The 21,250-nt window shown below is 38.3% G+C and overlaps 1 protein-coding gene across 2 annotated transcripts; it reads right to left on the bottom strand.

Annotated features, from left to right (window-relative positions):
* Positions 1 to 3,629: 3,629 nt before the first annotated feature.
* Positions 3,630 to 21,072, bottom strand: LOC127788734 (sucrose transport protein SUC3). 2 transcript variants are annotated; one of them, XM_052317330.1, is made up of 14 exons: positions 20,386 to 21,072; positions 18,505 to 18,570; positions 16,032 to 16,130; positions 15,884 to 15,948; positions 15,728 to 15,812; positions 15,090 to 15,123; positions 14,842 to 14,941; positions 14,493 to 14,568; positions 5,454 to 5,810; positions 5,142 to 5,285; positions 4,820 to 5,053; positions 4,611 to 4,674; positions 4,470 to 4,513; positions 3,630 to 4,240 (listed from the first exon to the last, which is right to left on the bottom strand). In XM_052317330.1, the coding sequence occupies exons 1-14, from the start codon at positions 20,716 to 20,718 to the stop codon at positions 4,073 to 4,075; spliced, it is 1,869 nt and encodes a 622-aa protein (XP_052173290.1). In that variant the 5' UTR covers positions 20,719 to 21,072; the 3' UTR covers positions 3,630 to 4,072. The 2 variants fall into 2 exon arrangements, with proteins under 2 accessions (XP_052173290.1, XP_052173291.1); XM_052317331.1 differs by lacking the exons at positions 18,505 to 18,570; positions 20,386 to 21,072 and having other exon boundaries at positions 15,884 to 15,935; positions 16,032 to 16,098.
* Between the last annotated feature and the right edge of the window lie 178 nt (positions 21,073 to 21,250).

The raw sequence follows: 21,250 nt of genomic DNA, 5'->3' as shown, positions 1-21,250 counted from the left end.
CTTCTGCTCCAATCACACATCTATATGCATTACTATATATAAATAAATTATTATATTATTATTATACACACACTAATATATTATCTACAATTTATTATTATTATTATTATTATTAAAATTATTAATATAACCAAAATACTTTACAATTTTTTCTTCTTTCTTTATCTTTCTTTGCTCAACAAATTGTCAAAATTTAATAATTTGTTGATCTTTTCTCCCTTTAATTCGAGTGTGACTAAACCATAGTCTACTTGAAAAAGAAATTGATATTATATAAAAAAAATATAATATAAAAATATTTTTATTATATTAAAATTTGAAACATTTGTAAAATAAATGAGTGAAAAAATAGTTATAATTATAAAATCATAAAAACTTTCTATTACTCTTTAAATGTTAAAAATATTAACATTTATTTTTTAAATGTTAAAATCATAAAAGCTTTCTATTACTTTTTTGGAGCATCATTTAAAATATCACTTATTTTACAACATTAATGGACCAAAATTTAAAAATACTCTTAATAACAGTAATTTTTGTGTTTTACAATAAAAGTAAAAATTTGGTGTTTTTGTCGGTACAGCAAAAATGGAAACAAAAAGTAAAATCATTAACTAACAAAATTAATCTTATCAAACATTTTTAAATTTGCAACTATTGTCCTTCCTATACATATATATATATATATAATTAAAAACACTTACTTTACAAATATATATAGACATTATATGTGCATAATGCATATGTATAATTACAAAAAATAAAAAAAATATTAAAAGCATTTTTAATAAAGAAAAAATATTAATTGTAAATGTACTTTTATTAATATACTTTCCTCTAACTTACATTTTTTTTTTTATATAAAAAGTGATTCTATAATTCTCAAAATAGCAAAAAATTGAAAGCAATACTAAATGTAGGGTTCACTCATGCTCTCGTCTCATGGTTGGGTTGGGTTGGATTGGGTTATACGAGTGCCTTTATCCTTCAGCCTTCACCACCAATAACAAATGACAAATGATAGACAAAAGTTGAGAGTAATGCTATTTGTAGAGAAAGCTTTAGAGAAAGTTTTATCGAAAGTTTTTTAATTTATTTTTTATTTAATTTTTCATTTTTATCTTTTTGAATCCTGCCCATTTCACTCTCTATCTCTCTCTTTCCCCCTCTTTCACTATCTCTCTCACACTATCTCAAATCGACCACCATAGTGCTCTCTCTCTCTCTCCCTTTTTCACTGCCCACACTCTCTCTCTCTCGCACAGCCTCTCAAACCCACCACCACCACCAGTGCACGCTCTCTCTCTCTCAAACCCACCACCCCCACATCGCCGCGAGCAACGCCATCGCCCCCTGCCAGCCGCTCGCACCGTTCGGCCTCACCCGCCGTCGCCCCTTCCTCCTTCGTGCGCGAGCAACCGCCTCGCCCCCACCCTCCAACCCCCTCCCTTAGCCAGTCGCCCCCACGCCCCTCCGACCAACCGTCGCCGCCCATAGGTTGGCCCCCCCACCCGCCGGCCATATTATTTGTGTTAGTTAGCTTTGATTCTACCTAATGGATCAAAATGGAAGACCAATAATTGCCCAGAAAGGAACACTAGCCCAGCAGTTAAATAAGAGAACACAAATAATATTGTAACTTCATATGGAAAAACTTACTTTGAGATAGTCAATAATCATCTCAGTTCATGACATGGCTTAATAAACAGATACAAAGTTGATGGTTGACTTAAACCTCACCATGCAATTGAATCAAAGCTTATCCTCATGGGTAACATTAAGACTACAATGGCCTTGGCTTGTCAACATAAGTGCAAGATCTTTATGTGTCTACGCAGGGACATTACTCTGCTTATTTTGCTTACTTTGTGATGGCCCTACTTTCGTTCTTATTAGGAAATGATAGATAATTGATTTGCACCACTTGAAAGAATTTATTTGCTTAAATTCTTATGAACTCATTGTTCATATAGTGACAGTTTCAAGTGATTTTTGAATCAGTTTGTAAGGAACTCAATGCAGACAATGTTGATGATCAAATAACTGTTCATCTACCCAGTGCCGAACCTGAGTTTTTGGGGCCCTGAGGCGAGATGTGAAAATGGGCCCCAAATTGTATATTACATTTAAATTTTATTTTTTTATAATAAAATATAAAAAATAAATAAATATTTATACAATAAGAATAAAATTAATTTTTTTTTAACTTATCAATTAAAAACTACCATAAACGAAACGAAATGAAGGATACTACCATAAATGAAACGAAACGAAAGAACAACTAACCGCTGAAAGTTGAAGTAGATCTGGAGTAAGAGCATCTGAGAAACAAATCTAAAAGACTAAATCTGATGAGTGATAACCCAATCGGCCATCGAGAGGCAGCAAGCCACTGACCACAACCCACAAGGGCGAGCAACGGAGGGCGATGGCGAGCCAGCGACTGAGCAGAGTAGCGAGAAGCGATGCTTGCTAGGCGAGTGCTCGAGCAGCGAGCCACTGGCCACGAGGGCGAGGCAAGTCGGTGAGGACGAGCGATCGTCGATCGAGCAGTGAGAAGCGAGGGCAAGGGTGAAAGACGAGGAGGAGTAGCAAGATGAGAGAGAGAGAGATAGCGAGCTACCGACGATGAAGCAACAGGGAGAGGCGAGAGCGAGGGCGAGGGCAAGGCGCAACGAAGCCAGAAAGGTAGGGCTAGGGTAGTGAGCAAAAGAGATGGAGGGAAAAGGGTCGCAACTCGTGAGAAGATGGTGGGCGGGCGAAAAAAGCATGGGCCCTAAGTTGTGAAATTTTCATGGGCCCCTAAGTTGTTAAATTTGCACGGGCCACTTTCAATTTATGGGCCCCTAAATTGTGAAATTTTCATGGGCCCTGAGGCAGCTACCTCTTGAGCCTCATGGAAGGTCCGGCCCTGCATATACCTGTATCTTACAAGCTCAAGCTTGCATATTCTTACCTTTTGCGTCAAAATTAATTAAGGAGTCAATAACATTTCACCATAATAATTGATATTTTGCTGGGTTTGCTTACTTTATGCTGGCCTGACTATCTATTTCTTATTAGGAACTCAGTTTTGGATATTTTATTTGAAACAATTAAAGAATCCATTTACTTAATTTTGTATGAACTCATTTTTCATATACTAACAGTGGCGCACTCGCCAAAGAGAACGAGCCGAAGGTGGGGGACTGGACAACCGAAGGTGGAGGCACCATGATCTCGTCACAGTCGCGCACTCGCCACAGAGAAAGAGAGAGACCCGAAGGCCGGAGGTGGAGGACTGGACGGCTGGGGGGCCACAATTGCTCTCGACGGAGGGAAGGGCAAGGCGATGCGAGCAACTGGGGAAGGGGAGATGGCATTGCTCGCAGCGGTGTGGGGCAGGCAACAGCGGTCTGTGGCCGAACGGTGCAAGCAGCAGAGGGGGGGCGACAGTGGGTTTGAGCGAGAGTGTGGGCTGAGAGAGAGAGAAAGTGCGCACTGTGGTGGGTTTGAAAGATTGTGGGAGAGATTGTGAAAGAGGGAGAGAGAGAGAGAGTGAAATGGGCGGGATTCAAAAGATAAGAGATGAAAAATTAAATCAAAAAAAAATTAAAAAGCTTTCGGTAAAGCTTTCTCTACAAGTAGCATTATTCAAGCTGAGAAGGTATTATTAATTAGCGCATTGATTTGAAATAAGCATTTGTAGAGTTGGGCATTCCTATTTACTACCATAACTCGTATTATTAGAACAACAACCGCAACAGGCAGCTCAATTAGATTCTCTTTATGCCACGAACCAACAAGAAGATGATTTAAGAATGTGAAAGTAGGACCTCCAATCCACCCCCCTATAACCCACGATTTACACTACCATTCCCCCCTACACGTACACGTATATCCCAACGTATGGGAATAAAGAATGAATTTGAATATCGAACAGCATTGCCTCAACGAATATATATTGCGTACTATTTCATTTTCACCCAAGTCTGCCCTCTCGCTCTAAGTTCGTCCCCCAGACTGGGTTCTGAGCGGTTCTTGGCATCGGATGCAAGTTGCTCGTCGCCTCCTCATCGAGAAAGAAAGCTAGTCAACCGAAATGGAAGCCGGATGATCTGAAGCCGCTTGACAGGTCTGGCAGCTTCCGAGTGGCAATAATTCCAGCCGCTAAGGCACATAAGGAAGCGAGAACAAATGCAGGTATATTGCCTCCACCGAATAGGGCATCCCAAGGACCCGCTCCAAGGGACACGACCATCTAAGAAAGCAATAGAAGTGTATCAACATCATCATATCAAGCCTTAATTATCCTACTATGTGAAGTTGGCTACATGAGTTCTAGCTCTTATTGTCATTTCTAACTATAACTTTTATCACTAATGGAGTAAACCACGCAGGTGTGTCACGGAAAAAAAAATATATATATATATATATACGAAAACTCATGCAAACACATTTGCTAAAAACATCTACTTATAACTAGTTACCTGAGGCACGACAATTGCAAGATTTAGAACCCCTATGGCCAACCCTGCATGGAAAGTCGATACTTAGCCCAAAGCTGACTCGGTGAAACAGGGAAAAGAAACAAGGAAAAGGCAAAAAAGGAGCATGTATTTTATACATACCTTGACCACCTCCTGAATCTGCAGTCAACTCTGCCGTCACAGAGAAGGGAACACTGTATGTAATCTGCAAGACACAACTGGTGAGCAAAACAAAAAAACTGCAGAAGGACGAACTAACAGGAACTGGGTGGACACGGGCAGCAGTGCGGTGATATTTAAATGAGGTGGTGAATGTAAGAAGAATGTACAAATACGATCAGGATACTTACAGCAAGTGGAAAGCCGAGAAGAGCAAATACAACCAAGGAGGCGATCTTGATCGCCCCACCACCTCCAATAACATGCTGAATCCCTTGGGCATACTCCCTCTCTGAAACCAAACTAATTATAGCTGTGCCAGCCATGCAGGCAAACACAGTAAAGTTGCTCATTGCCCAAACAAGTCTTGCACCCATCCACTGACACATAGGTTCAATGAAGAATGAACTAATGCCGAGAACAACCTGCCAAAAAGAACATGCTGATTCTGTGGTCCAAATTCAAACATAAACAGAAAAATAAAGCTCATGATGCTCGATTTTGAGTTCTTACTGAATTCAATAGCAAACCAAATGCACCTTCTCTGACACCCTGATCATAAGCTTTGACTTGAGAAGCATCTCCTTTTGGGTCCCCGTGGTAAACTTCTCGTCCCATCCAATCCGTATCAAAAAGAAAAAATGGAAACCAGGACAACTGCATGCAAGAGAAAGAACGATTGCTAAGGGTAGAATCTAAAGAGAAAAGCTGAAAAGGCTGCAATAACTACAAATATAAAGATCAACCAAATGACAAGTGGGTCCAAGTATAACATACCTAGATAGCTTATGAATAAGTAACAATGGATAAGAAGCAAGTACTTACCCAGGTAAGGGCCATGACAATAAGTACTGAATGCATGGCCGGTGGTAAATGCCTCAAGCTGGTCAACAAATTGACTAATACTGCTCCGGGGCTATCAAAGAAATTTTGATTTTGCTCTTCCACCGTTCTTACGTCTGGGCTCTTTAAATTTTGATCCATTCCGTCACTACTCTCAGACTTGTTCCTTGATATATTATCAACTACATGTGCACCAGGTTGAGATCTTGAAAGGTCAAACACCATCTGTTGAGGATCATCCAAGAGGGGAGCAGAATCTGCTATGTGGGGCTCTCTTGGTATTAATGGAACCTCCTTTGCAAAATTGAGGGTCACAAGTGTACAAAAAGTAAGGAAAAGCTGCAGGCAAATCAGACAGATCTCAGACAGGAAAAAAAATAAATAAATAGATAAAAAGTCACAGTTCTTCAAAGTGCAGTAACATAAGCAAACCAAACCAAACCAAACCTCGAAGCAGCAACATTTGAGAACAGGAATTGGAAAGCAAAAACACACATAAGACTGAATTGTTAATACTAGAACAACATTCCACAATTCATTTAGAAGTATACTATACACAAGCATCCCAGTTACATGATTCATAAAATAGAATGCCATGTTTAAATATTCTAGTCTATTCAATAAAGTGTAGAGTTCAATACCCTGACTATGTGGACATGAAATTCCAATCATAAGTCAGTAATAAATTCCATAGCAGATGGTGACGCTATTTGGCATCTAGCAAAGCTTTATGCATTATAGATTTACCGATGAGAACATTGAAGTTCACAGTGACAACGTCAAAAGTTTTGACACTCATAGAAGAATGAAAAAACCAGTGGCACGAAACTTTGATGGATCAACACAATATATTATTGTATCAACAAGTAAAGCAAGAAACAGAAAATGCAACTTATCATTAATTGAATTGACCATTTATTTCTGGTGAAGCGCAAGATTTGTAAACTCAGTTCTCTAACAAACTCTTAAAATAAAAATATGCTCAAGCAAAAGGATGAGTCAAATTAGAAGTACTTTCTATTATGTATTTCAGTAAAAAAACACATATAAGCAGCAACAACCAAAGCAGAAGTCTCCACATCACCATTCTTGATGCCAGTCCTAGAAGGCTTTTGAGATCAATTATAACCCATAAATTTGCATGACATGTTAAATTTGCAAAGTTGTACAATATGCATGTACACACATCACTAGAAATGAGTAAATAGCCATATCTCAATAAAATATAAATAGAAAAGTATAATGGATTGCATATAAACTAGTATAAAAAAATCAATGAGTGACTAAAAAAAATTGCAATATTGAGGGACTTCGTATGAAAAAGAGATCATTATAAAAGCTATGTGCCTATTCAATTATAGAAAACATTTTCTATTTTTTCAACTAGACATGCCCTAAAATTTTATGTTTAAAAAAGAAACAGCAATCTTTTCCAGAAAATTTAGAAAACATCTTTTTGATGTTTTCCAATTCATAGTATAAAGTTGAAAAATTAGAGAATTTAGTTTTCTGTTTTCTAATTGGAGATTCAATCATTCAATAGAAAATTAGAGTTGAAAAACAAAATGTTTTCTACAATCAAGCAAGCCCTAAAATTTTTGCTGACCTTCAGAGGTCTCAAGCACCTTCCAGAGCAGCCAGGATTGGAAATATTCAGAAAACAACTCCCCCCCCCCCGGCGCAGGGGGTTGAGGGAGGCTATTTGTACCTAAACAGCATTAGTAGTAGCAGTTATATGCAGTTGTACTTAGAAGTTAGCTGCTCACAGTTGTACTTTGAATTTGAACTGGCAGCCTTGTTGACGCCAACTTAACTGCTGCTTGGATTAGTATATAAAGCTAATCCAGCCTAATAGAAAAGCACCGAAGAAATATTTTGGAAAATTCTATTTCCCACTCAATTCTTCTCTCTCACACCTCTTTCTGTTCTCCTATCTTTGAACTTTCTTCTCAAATCCTCCCTACTTCCTTCCTTAATTCTCGCCAATTGGCTGAGAATTCACCTTGCCAGAACTCAGGATTTGACAATTTGGTATTAGAGCACTTTCAAGGCCTTCGATTCCATTTGCGATTACAATTCCACCATGGCTGACAGTACAAGAATGAAGCAGTTCAAGTCTCAGCTGATCTCAGATCTGTAGGCTAGAGTCGATTCTCTAGAAGCTTGGATCCAACAGAAATCACAAGGGGATTCTTTCACTAGAGCAGAAGTTTGAGACAATGGATCAGAAGTTGGAGACCTCTATGGACGGATTGGAGAGGAGATTTGATGGCTTTATGCTGATGTTCTCTAAGTCACCTCAAGTAAGTCTTCCTCCTGAATTTCCTCTTAAAGAGAGATCGGATCCACTCCTACCAAGGAATGGAGTGATCCATAGAGCCGTTGGATCCTTTGAATTTGAGGTAGAATCAGCAGTCGTTGGTGAGAATGTGATTGAGAATGCAAGAGGTACAGGCTGTCAAAAATCAGCCTTAATTTCCAATGCCTCAGTTGGAGATTCCTCTACTTGATTGCCCAAATCCTATGAGGTAGGTGGGGCGATGTGAGAAAATGTTTACTCTCTATAACATATCAGATCAACAGAAAGTCGCATTGGCTTTTGCTCATCTTAATGATGTTGCTAATGCTTGGTTCTAAGGTTGGATCTAGTTAAGAGAGAATTGTCAACGGACAGAATATGTGGAAGAATTATGCGAGAGATTTGGTGATAGGAACATGATGGATGTGGTGGAAGAATTTACAAGTTAAAGTAAGAAAATTCAATTTAGGCCTACCAAATTAAGTTCGAGGAGTTGAAATCCTTAATGCTAAATCTTAATCCTCACTTAATTGAGGCCTACTTTGTCTCAAGTTTCATAAGTGGCTAGACTGAAGAATTAAGGTCAACAATGAAGATGATACAGCTAAGAATAGTGGAACATGCCACGGAAAGTGCTAGATTGCAAGAGCTTATTGTAGAAGTTTTGATAAAAAAAAAAAACATAATTCCATATAAAGGAATTGAGACAGGTGAGGCACGAATTTCATTGGTTACTAGGAATTTCAATTCTAGAACCAATACTGGAAAATTCTTGCAAAAACCTCCCCAAGATCCATCGTCTTCGAGTCAACCTAATATGGCAAAAGTTGCTAGTGTAGAACAAAGGAGGCAATGGGACTTTGCTATAAATGTGGAGAAAAATATTCTCCTAGATATAATTGTAAAATACAGCCATTGCATTTGGAAGGTAGAGATGAAGAAAAAGAGTAAACAGAAAAAATAGAAGCCACTGTTGAGATTGAAGTAGGGGTATTTCATTGCATGCTTTAAAAGGGAATTCCTCTAATGAAATCATAAAAGTAGAGGGTCAAGTAAAAGGTAAGAAGTTGATGATATTGATTGACAATAGTAGTATATAGTTTTATTAATGAAAACACTGTCAAGAACTTGTATTGTAAGTTAAAGAATACTTTTTATTTGCCAGTTACTGTGAAAAATGGCAATATAATGTACAACAAAGCCAAGTGTGTCGATTTTTGTTAAGAAATGCAAGGGCATGAATTTATCGTTGATTTGCGGCTATTAAGATTAGGAGAATGTGATATTGTATTCGGAGTGGATTGGATGAGAACATTCAGTCCAATCATATTTAACTTCAATAAATTGAAGGTTACTTTCGAAAAGAAAGGAAAGAAGATAACTCTCACTGGTAACGATACATGACAAATTGGCCCCCTTAAAATTTCTTGTCCTATTAAGAGTAGACTTAACAACTTCCAAATCTTAGCCTTTTCAATTTTTTCTCTTCCACAGCTTATATGGAGAAATCATGAAGAAATTCTATAATTTCTTTCCAAAAATCAGTTTACATGCTCCCATCTCTCCACGCTGCCAGTGAGAGTTATGTTCTTTCCCTCATTCTCGAAAGTAACTTCCAATTTATTGAAGTTAAATATGATTGGACTAAATGTTCACATCCAATCCACTCCTAATACAATGTCACATTCTCCTAATGATACAACATGTAGCGCGTGTGTAAAGAAAACACACAAAAAAACCCTTGAAACAATAAGTTTCAAGTACCTTTGAGAGAACAAACTTCAACGACCAAAGTTGGACTCTCAACTAGGCGCAAGAACCGAAGCTGCTTGTTGGAAAAAATCAAATTGGTTTGCTGGAATTTATTGAATAAAAAAACTGATTACAACCCCTAACTTCTAGGTATATTTATAGAGTTTGGCTAATCCATCTAATACTTGTAAACAAAATTCAACTAGAATCCTAATAGAAATAAAACCCTAATCAAACATGAAATAGAATCCCAACGCTATTGTTTGGGCCAGTTCTGGACTGTCCGGTTTGGGTCGGGGTGACCTTGGACCGAGTCTTGATCGGTGACCGCATCATTCACCTCCACTTGAGAAGAATTCGTCTTAAATTATGATCTGAGTATGACAACACAGCATCCGACAAATACAAAGAAAGATTAGCAACATTAAAGGTTTTGGAAATACCTATATGATTAGGTAAATCCACAACATAAGCATTGTCATTGATCTTCTTTGTAATCTTATAAGGACCATACTTCTTTAGCTTGAGCTGCTTGTGCTTTCCTGCTGAAATCCTTTCCTTCTTCAAGAATACCATGACTTCATCTCCAACCTCAAATACCTTGTGCTTCCTATACTTGTTAGTTTTCACATTGTATTTCCCATTCACCTTGTGCAACTTTTGCTTAACATCCTCTTGAACTGCTTGAACTTGCTCGACTAAGTCACTAGCTGCAACATTGAAACTTGGTACCTTTGGCAACTTTACCAAATCCAATGCATGATTATGAACTTTCATATATACGATGGAAAATAGTGATCTTCCTATTGAGTTATGCACGGTGTTGTTGTAGGCAAACTCCTCAAGAATCACATCGTGAAATTCCTCCAACAATCCCTGCACCTCCATTGGAATTTGATTCACCTTCAGTGACTCACTCACGCTTTCCCCCTTTACAACCAACAAGTGAACCTTTCGGGTATGCCTACACTCCCTCACTAACTCAGAGTGTTTATGTGTAATGATAAGAAAATTCCTCCCCTCCACTTTAGAAGCTTTGGTTTGGTTCTTTTCCACCATAGGTAACAAGGTATAACGCACACCCTCTTTCTCAAGCTAATATGTGTTCTTCCTACTCGAGTGCTTAGTATCCACGTCAAATTGCCAAGGCCTCCCAAATAAAATATGGCAAACATCCATATCAACAATATCACAATAAACTTCGTCAGAGTACTTACCAATAAAGAAAGACACCTTGCAGCATTCATCTACATGTATGCCACCAACTTCTTTGATCCATCCAATCGTATAAGGGTATTGATGTTTATCAAGAGTTAGCTGCAACTTCTCCACCACATCTCTTCTTATGACGTTCTCCTGACTTCCACTATCAATAATTAGCTCAAAAAAAAATTCCTTTCACTGTACACCTCATGTGGAAAAGCTTATGCCATTGAGCAGTATCTTCATTCTTTTGAGATAGCATTAACTTCCTCACTACACAGGTATACTCTCCATGTCCATACTCTTCATTATCATCCACTCCATCAGGCCTACAATATACTTCCTCTTCAGCAACATCTTCCTCCTCCCTTTCTATAATATTAACTGATTTTTTCCTTGGGCAATCACTAGACCAGTACTCAACCTCATTGCACTTGAAACACTTTAAGAGAACAGGCTTTGCATAAGGGTTATTGAATTTTGGAAGATTAGAAGTAGTACCTCAAGTGTTTTCCCCTGTTGTAGCCTTATTAGGGTTGACTATATTAGGTGGAGTGAAAGATTGCACCTTGATCCCAGACCTCTAAATTCCTCACTTAGGCGTTTTGTCCTTCCAACACCACGGTACCCCGTGTCATCCTACTCTTTTCTATCATGGCGTGAGTTCCCTAATTCTTCCCACAGCCGAATCGTCCGACTCTGATACCACAATTGTCAAGCCCTTGAATTAGGGCTGGCAATTCAGTAATTCCAATTGTAGAACGAGAGAGAGAGAGAGAGAGAGAGAGAGGAGTTTATTCATTCAATCAATTGGTAATCCTCCTGATTGCTGTAGGTCTCTTATTAATAGGACCTCTAGCCATACAACTATTCCTTCTAACCGCCTAACAACCTCATGTAGCTGTTACAATAGTCCTTCCCACCTTCTAACCTCCTAACCTCTCCAACAGTCTATAAGAGGTAGTAATTACAAGATAATCCCCAAGGTCATAACAATGGTATGGTTTGGGTCGGGTCCGCCTTGGGTCGGGTCTTGATTGGTGACCGCATCACCTAATCTTAATAGTCGCAAATCAGTGATAAATTCATGCCCTTGCATTTCCTAACGAAAATCGACACACTTGGCTTGGTTGTACATTTTATTACCATTTTCCACGGTAACCGACAAAGGAAAAGTGTTTTTCCACTTACAACACAAGTCCTTGGCAGTGTTTTCATTAAGAAAATTGTGTGTACTACCACTATCAATCAATATCATCAACTTCTTACATTTTGCTTGATCCTCCACTTTTATGATTTCATTATAAGGATACCCTTTTAACGCATGCAATGAAATTCCCCATATTTCAATCTTATTAGTGGCCTCTATGTCTTTTATTAACTCTTTTACTTCATCTCTACCTTCCAAATGCAATAGGAGAATATTTTTCTCCACATTTATAACAAAATCTCAACTACCTCCTTTGTTCAACACTAACAGCTTGTCATATTAGGTTGACACGAACATGATAGATCTTGGGGAGGTTTTTGCAAGAATATTCCTTTATTGGTTCCAAAATTGAAATTCCTGATAACTGATAACTGATGAAATTTGTGCCTCACCCATCTCAATTGTTTTATATGGAATTATGTTATTTTTTATCAAGACTTCTATAGTAAGCTCTTGCAATTTAGCACTTTCTGCGTCCTATTTCACTATCCCTGGCTATAGCATCTTCACCGTCAATCTTAATTGTTCACTCAAGCCACTGATGAAGCTTAAGACAAAGTAGGCCTCGGTTAAGTGATGATTAAGATTCTGCATCAAGGATTTCAACTCCTTGAACTTAAGGTAGGCCTGAATTGAATTTTCTTACCTCAACTGTTAAATTCCTCCACCACATCCATCATGTTCCTGTTACCAAATCTCTCGCATAATTTTTTCACATATTATGTCCACTGACAATTCTCTCTTAACTAGATCTAACCTTGGAACCAAGCACCAACAACATCGTTAAGATAAGTAGAAGCCAATGCAACTTTTTGCTGATTCAGTATGTTATAGAGTAAACATTTTCTCACACTACCTCACCCACCACCTAGGATTTTGGCAATTGAACAAAGGAATCTCCAACTTAGGCATTGGAAAGTAATGTTGATTAGTGACAACCTACACCTCCTGCCTTCTCTCAACTATATTCTCACCAACTACTGTTGGTTCTACCTCAAATTCAAAGGATCCAACGACTCTATGATGATATGATCACTCCATTCCTTGGTAGGAGTGGATCCTATCTCTGTTTAGGAGGAAATTCTTGAGGAAGACTTACTTGAGCTAACTTCGAGAACATTAGCATAAAGCCATCTAATCTCCTTGCCAATCCGTCCATAGAGGTCTCCAACTTCCAATCTATTATCTTGAACTTTCGATCGAGTGAAAGAATCACCTCATGATTTCCACTAGATCCAGCTTCCAAAGAATCAACTCTAACCTGCAGATTTGAGATCGTCACATTCACTTGTTGTAGTTGAGACTCAAATTGCCTCACTCTTGTACCATTAGCCGTGGTGGAATTGTAATTGCAAATGGAATCGAAGTCCTAGGAAGTGCTCTGAAACCAACTTGTCAAATCTTGGGATCTGGCAAGGTGAATTCTCAGCCAATTAGCGAGAAATTGGCTGAGAATTAGGACAGAAAGTAGGGAGGATTTGAGAAGAAAGTTCAAAGAGAGAGAGAAGAACAGAAAGAGGTGCGAGAGAGAAGAATTGAGAGGGAAAGTGAGAGTTCTCCAAAATATTTCTTCGGTGCTTTTCTTTTAGGCTGGATTAGCTTTATATACTAATCCAAGTAGCAGTTAAGTTGGCACCAACAAAGCTGCCAGTTCAAATTCAAAGTATAACTGTGAGCAGCTAACTTCTAAGTACAACTGCATATAACTGCTACTACAAATGCTGTTTAGTACAAACAGTTAGGTACATGACAGGGAGGTAAGCTATTATCCATTAGTTTAAGCTCTATTACTAGCAAAATAGCCTGATGCCATTTTGTTACTGGAAGACGGGATGAATCTGGCTAAAACCAGAAGAAATGGCAAGAATAAGCTGGAAATCAAATAAAGATGTCAATGTAAACTACATACCCTCCCAGTGCAGTTTCCACCAAGAAGGCACGGAATGAACAACTATAATATAAGCCTTTGGTACTGCTCATTATGTAGCTCATCGCCCCCAGCATTTTGGAGTAAAAACAAAATAGAAATAGAGTGACGCCTTGTAAACACCGAGTGATGGTATGCACACAGACAGAGTGAGCAAATTCCAACAGCTAGTAACTCTAACCTGATTAAAAACTTCAGAGAACTAAGATGCTTATTTCTCTTTCAAGCTTGATTATTTTTTTCCGGGATATGATAGATTTCTCATACTTCTTTTCTATAAATATAGTTATTAAGAAGTAATCACAAATGCAAGTAATCAAAGTGGCAAGTATAGATGCACACCATGACCAGAGAGTGAACATTAATAACTAGTAAAAGAGAGGGGGGGGGGGGGGGGGGGGAGGAAGAAGCTCGGTTGTTACCAAAGAATTAACAGACTACATTTATCTGAGGAACTAGATGAAAATTAGCACGCACACACACACACACACACACAAAAAAAGAGGAAGAAGGAAAGACTACATGAATGGGTAGATGACCCCAATGAAGACAAGATGGAGCATAAGGAACCTACAAATGAGAGGAGAGAATATAACATCATAGATGTGGGGCTTCTAAGCAGAAACTTACCACCGCGACTAAAAATGCAGCCTTAAGATTTCCACAGGCTTCACAGCAAGCTCTGCTTGTCAGGAAAGGAAACCACCTGCTCAGAAATAAGTTGTCAGACAAACCAAACATTAATTAAGTTGACTGTATGCATTAAGTTATGGGTTTGTTTTTTCAACAATGAACATATGAGTTTTTGGTTTCAGTTTTGCTTGTGAATTACATGCACAAAAGATTGACTTCTACTTGACCTTTTTCTGGCTTAATGAAATGGAGATTATAAAATGTGTTGCATTAAGAGACAACTAGACAAATGCAAAATTATATTATCATATGATAAAAAAATGTATTTTGACAGTTATACTTATACCTGTGCCAATTTCCACTAGCACCAGCAGAGAATCCTAAGATGTTTCCAACTGCCATCCATGAGCAAAATACAGCATTTGCTGTATTTCGTTGATCAGGTCCTGGCACAAGCAGTGAGATATTAGCAGTCTATGAAGACATCCACCTGTTGCACTTCGAATGTGGTGCTAGGAGACCTATATGTCAGAATCAACATTCCTTTTAATTCAAAAAGATGCATGAAAGGGAGAGAAAGGGATGGTAACTCACCTGATAAATCAGCAAGAAGAGCGCGAGCAGGGCCCTGCAGAAGAGAAAATGTTACTTGCAATACAAAACATGTAGAAATGGAAAGAGCAGCTTCTTTTTTTTTTTTTTTTTTTTGGGTGGTGGGGAGGTAAGAAACAAGCATATCAAAGAAGAAATGCCTGGAGGAGGCAAACCTTGCACACACACATGAAAGAAAAGAAAATAAGGTGAGACTTGGTGTTACAAATCCGACATTGGATAAAGAGGAACCTCTTTGGACCATATAAGGGGGTAGGTAGCACCACCTGACAGCTTAAGTTTTTAGTTCTGATAGCAAGCGCCCAGGTCGTGACAAATGGTATCAGAGTTACTAACTGAATTCTTTATTTAACTTCCAAGGGAAGAGCTCCAAGGGGAAATAGGCAGGGTGATGTGACCCACTCCAAGGACAGAGCAAATTTGGGTGGAAGAGTGTCATAGATCCCATATCAGATATATATATATATATATATACTACACACACATATAAAAAGAGGATGCACCATCTAACAATTTTAACTTTTAGGTTGGATGACAAGAACCCAACCAGTAACATTCAGCCAATCACAAAAGAGTTTCCATCTATTACTTTTAACCATTAAACAACTATAAAAACCAACCTGCACGGTATTATTAGCAAGATCTAGCATCCAGAACCCAATGATGAAGACCAAAGCTGCCCTTGTCCGAGTACCTTTAAATGTGCTGCATTATCGAGAGTTGGTTAGTCACACTTCACATAATAAAAACACATAATGAATGAAAGCATTAATTACCTGCAATGCTCTTTTGCGTCCCCTAACAAATATCCAATGTCCGCAGAAAACCCTATTACTATCACCTAAATTACAAAATTTTGCTTTAGCTAATTTAAATAAATTAAATTACTGGTGGAAATTAAATCTAAGGTTCTATAATACTCACAGCAATTGAGATCATGAGAGATCCAACAAGAATAAATGGCCGTCTTCTTCCATATTTTGAAGTGCATTTATCACTCCAAATACCTACACAAGGTTGAACCTGAAATTCGAAATAAGTAGAGAAAATTGAAACTCAAACATTATAGAGTAGCAGGAAAAAATGTTAAAAGATTCTTTAGTAGTTTTCAACTTTCTAAGATAAATGTGCAACACATCATCTACACAAGCAAAAGTATCAAGAAGAAAAACAAAGAACAGCAAGGACAGACTTAGATGTGGGGGGATTAGGATATTCAGATTGCCACAATGAACATTAAGGCAACAAGAAAAGACACTAAAAAACTTAAAAATAAAGAGAAATCAGAGTCCTGCACAGTGTGCCTAACTCAGGGTTTGTGTCGGTACATGACATTGGTGTAGGTTCAAAACATGACATTTTTCTCCACATGCAATGTGAGATTGTGGGCTTATATGGAGCGTTATCTGAGGTCACAGTTCAACTGGAAGCAAGCTGTTCATATCTATACACACATTAAAAAGAATTTTGATAGTAATTAGAATGAGAATAAACTGGTGAGATTTTTATCTTGCCGCCATTCAGAGATCCCTAGCTTCAATTTGCTTCTGATTCCAGGACCTAGGTTTTTATTTTATATATTTCTTAATTTTCTTAATCAAATTTCCTTAAAATTGGAATACATCTATGGTGCATATCTGGTGCACAAATTGACCAAGATAGCGACAGCACAATCCACATTATGCTTACACGGGGCCTTTGTGATCCTTGTGTCACTGGCCCTATCAATAAGCATATTAGAAATTGACCAACAATGGTAAATCCCTCTCCCAAGAAGCCAATTTTTTGTCATATCTCTCCACCACCACATCTCAAAATGGCTTTGGCTCTAAATGGTGGTCCAAGGGAAGTACTAGGTAAAAGAAGAGTACAAAGTGCAACCTTGCCCCCCAGCTTGGCTGCCAAAAGAGACCAGATTTTCTCCTCTGCCTCTAGCGGAATAATCTCACTCTTGGAGAGGTTGATCCTTAGGCCTGAAATAGTCTAACAATTGGTTTCGGTCTTTGGGGAGAAAAAAATTAACACCACAGATCTACCCTAACTGTTTCTCAAGCAGTGGCACACTAGCGCTTTGCAGCCAATTTTCATCAACAGTGATGCATTCTTTTGATCTATGCTCATAGGCCTCCATGAAACATCCACACAGCTCTGTTATGTCTTCAAGTGGAGGTAAATCCTATAAGACAGGTAATTCAATCACCCATATCCAAAGCGAAATTGGAACCTGACCTAGTTTGTAACAATTCAAGAATTTGTTTGCCTTGCAGGGAGAAGAAATTAGCACCATAGACCTACCCACCCATTTCTCATGCAGTGGCATACCCAACCATCCTTAATCCTCCCTAGCTCCAAATCAGAACCCTATTTCAAATCGGCCTTCAATTTCCAACAATGCAATGAACTTTAAACCCCTAAAAAGGATCAGAAAACTCTAAAAGACCCCATCCCCTTTCCAGTCTCAAACTTTATCCCCATGCTTGACGTAGAGGTCAAAAATGTTTGATCCAACTTGCAAGAGAAACTTCCTTGTCATGTTTTTTTGAGGCCATCTTATATGGCTTGGTTCAGTTCGTTTCTCAAAGTTGATCACATTGTTTCAGTTCAATGCACACAAGATGTTTCTGCACTGGTTCGGAAAAGGTTCAAGACTTCAAGTCAAATTAAACCTATTTGCATCCTTAATATAAAATGGGTCCCACATCACTTGCCTTTCACCCAGAAGGATTAGTGTTATTGCTTCAAAGGAGATTTAATATCATTGATCTTCCTCAAGTTATGCTGCTGTTGCGACATAACCATCATAACTGGAATTCAACTTAAAATGGGTATCAACAAAAGCAGGAAAAAAAATTATGAAAATTAGCAACACAGGTCAACATCTTCAGCTACACAATTCTTTCTTTTTCTTTTTCTTTTTTCCCTTTTTTCTCAAGAGAACTGGCATCTTTGGAAGAACATGGCGGCATAGAGTTATGCAAAAACGGAAGGAAAAGTAAAGGCCTTTCCTTTTGAATCCATTATTTGTTGAATTCTTTACAACCTTCTATGACAGAAATATGTCCGAGGGAAGAGTTAATTGCCTAAATAAAATGCAACTGCACCACAAACATAAACTATTTAAACAAGACCATGTATGCATCCATCTTCCTGCTGCTACATATTTATCATAACGAATCAACACCAACAAAATGTGTATGCAACATAGAAGTCAGGCCTAACCTTAATATATCTATGAGTCTATCCATTAAAGTAGAAGTAGTTAGACATTGGATAATATCCATGCTGAGAAGATTCAAGTATAGCCTTACAAAAGATGGCAGTTAGTCATGGATTATAAGCAATAGGGTTTAGGGGGGGTATCCAACCCATTCAAAATATAGAGATGGTTGTAACTTACCACAAGGCCTGTAATAGGGCCACAGAGCCAGATAAATGACGAAAAAGCATGTTGTATTCCAAGTGTCTGCATCAATGAATTAAAAATTGCATCATCAATGAAACAGGAAACTGATACACAATCCATGGTACTCATCATGTTGAGAAAAATAATACAATATCATTGCCCACAAGACTAATTTAGTAATTTATATATTTAGGCATGCTGTAAGATGGCAGAAAAATTACTTAAGTAGGCAAACGTGCTTTTCTTGCATATTTATAGTGATGTTTGCCCTGCATGAAAGGCATTTTTATGTGAAAGCAAAAACCTCTTTGAGCAAAAAACTATTGTTGGGAGAGAGAAGCAAAATGAACAACAATCCCAAGCCTTAATCCCTCTAGGCACTACTGCAACCTTATATTACGTGCGACCTTGTTTTTCATTTTGCCTTTTCTCATACTTTATCCTCTTAGCTACACTCATATTATTCACATGTTTGCACTTAATTGTCCAACATTCTAATCCATACAACAAAAATGGTCTTATAATCATATCAAACTTTCCTTATAGCCTTAGATACCATATGCAAGTCTTTCTATTTATTTCTAGACTTTTCAGTTACGCATCTCAATAAGTAGATAGCTCCCCATTATTGATCTACTGGGCATAAAACAAATTAGTTTTTGAAGATTTTAGTTTCTCTTATTGACATGTGTTCAATTACCCTCTCCCAAAGTTTTATGGTGTGGCTTATTAGCTTGATACTGCTATAATTAAATATGCTCATTAACTTTACGCATCTCCTTTATTCTTTTAAATAGGCACTAAAATATTCTTTCTCTACTCATTCGACATCCTTTTTTATTTAAGGGTCACATTAAATAATGTTTTTAACCCAAAAATTCCTTCTTCTCCCCCATGCATTCCCACGCTTCTATTGGGATATCATCTGATCCAACTGTTTTATTATTCTACATCTTTTTCAACGCTTTTTTTATTTTATTTGGGCAGATACATTTATAGAACATGTAATTCTTTTCTTCTTCAAAATTACCAAGATACCCTGATATAAGGCATGTTTCTCCACCTTCATTGAATAACTTTGAGAAATAGTCATTCCATCTTTCCTAAATCCCCCCTCATTTTGATTTTTGTCTTTTATTCATTTTCATTTGGCTCAAAACCCAGGCTTTTCTTTTGCTTGCCTTTTCTAGTTTATTTGGTGCTTCTTTCTGTTGTCAAAAAAATGTTTTTTTCTCTTTCTTTTGGAGTAAATACCACCCAAACCCTTTTGATTTGAACCATTTTCATGCAGACCCCATGTGATTTATTTTTAGCATTTAAGATCTCTATGGTTTACTTTTCTTTCAAAGACACTCTTAGTTAAGTCAAGAGCCCCCCTTGATGTACCATTCCAACTTCGAACCTACACTGGTTTTATCCCTAATTGTAAAACTGTTTTGTAGTTTTTTCATCTAATCATCCCTCAACAGAACATAAGTTTATTTTCTAATATAAGGGGGAAAAATGTATAGGAAACATAAGTTTTTTTGACCTCTGCATTAGTTAACTTTTTATTTACAAAATCAAGAAAAGCTTAGCATCGGAAAAGCTCATCAAAGCAACATTCATTTTGACTATATGCTGCTTAATTTTATATGTCCAAATGACTAAATCATAATGAGAGCTAAGTTTAGCATGCAATTTTCTTCTGCATTTGAGGGTTACATGTAGGTGATTTAAGGTTTTGCAAGGATAAATACATGATAAAACTAAGAATATTACCAAGCGGAGCTAGTTTAAGTGTTCATCCTTGTCTCTAGATGCTCAAAATCAAAACGACATTCAAGGAACCAGACATGTTCAGCTCTTGCAAAACTACAGATAATCCAACATTACCTGAACGTAAGGAGTGAGAAGAGAAAGCTGCAAAGCCCAACCGAACTGAACGCCGGCGGCCACGGTACAAGCGAGGACCAACGTCAACAAAGTCGCGTGCTGCTGGTGAGTCGGAGAAGAACCAGACGACAGATCGGAGAGGTCCCCATTCGAAACCCTCGATTTCTCATCGCGACCAATCGCAACCCGATTATCATCCCCATGATAACGATTATGAGGATGGTTGTGACGATGGTGCTGGTGATGAGCTTCGTCCACTCCCACCAATTCTAGTTCTACCTCCGCGTCCTGCCTCAGATTCCTGTACGGCACGCGGATCGAGGCGCCGTCCATTGCAAGAACAGATCAAACGCTAGGGCTGTAAAATGCATCCACAGAGGAGAAGGAGAAGGAGAAGGAGATCGAATCCGTTCGGTTTGTGAGAGCAGTGATTGAGGCTCCGTCTCCGGCTTCAGGCTTCAGGGAAAGGTAGCTGCTATAGGCGGCATAGGTTGCAGCAGCACGAAGCGTCCTGCAGATTTTGATTGATGAACCAACGAGACGAGGCGACGGCGGGCCACTTGAATGGAATCCTCCTCCCTGGGTTGAATTTAGCGAGGAGCATTGGGAATGGGACGCGTCATCGGCGACTTGTCTTGAAGTGGATCTGATCTGAGTCGTCGATTGAAAATGGGATTTGGCCTCTTTCCTTTTGAGCTGTGCGTGTCTTTATCACCAAGGCACCGGGAGAGCCCAGCCACCGACGCTGGCTCGCTGGATCGGCGGACCCGCGTCCCAAAAACCAAATATAAAATTGGCTCTTGGCTCTTGGTGCCCACTAAATAATATTAAAAAATAAATAAACTGTCACATTTTGATTTGACCG

The sequence above is a fragment of the Diospyros lotus genome, chromosome 13 (assembly GCF_014633365.1).
Source record: "Diospyros lotus cultivar Yz01 chromosome 13, ASM1463336v1, whole genome shotgun sequence".
NCBI classification, from domain to species: Eukaryota; Viridiplantae; Streptophyta; class Magnoliopsida; order Ericales; family Ebenaceae; genus Diospyros; species Diospyros lotus.
Note: the sequence above shows the minus strand (reverse complement) of the source record. Positions and strands in the feature narration are given on the sequence as shown.

Excerpts from the sequence above, each read along its gene's own strand:
- LOC127788734 (XM_052317330.1), bottom strand. The coding sequence starts at position 20,718 with ATGGACGGCGCCTCGATCCGCGTGCCGTACAGGAATCTGAGGCAGGAC. Across the intron at positions 14,942-15,089 it reads TCTTCTTGCTGATTTATCAG|GACCTGATCAACGAAATACA; the intron begins GTGAGTTACCAT and ends TGCTTGTGCCAG. Across the intron at positions 5,811-14,492 it reads CTGCATTTTTAGTCGCGGTG|CTTTTCCTTACTTTTTGTAC; the intron begins GTAAGTTTCTGC and ends ATTTGCCTGCAG.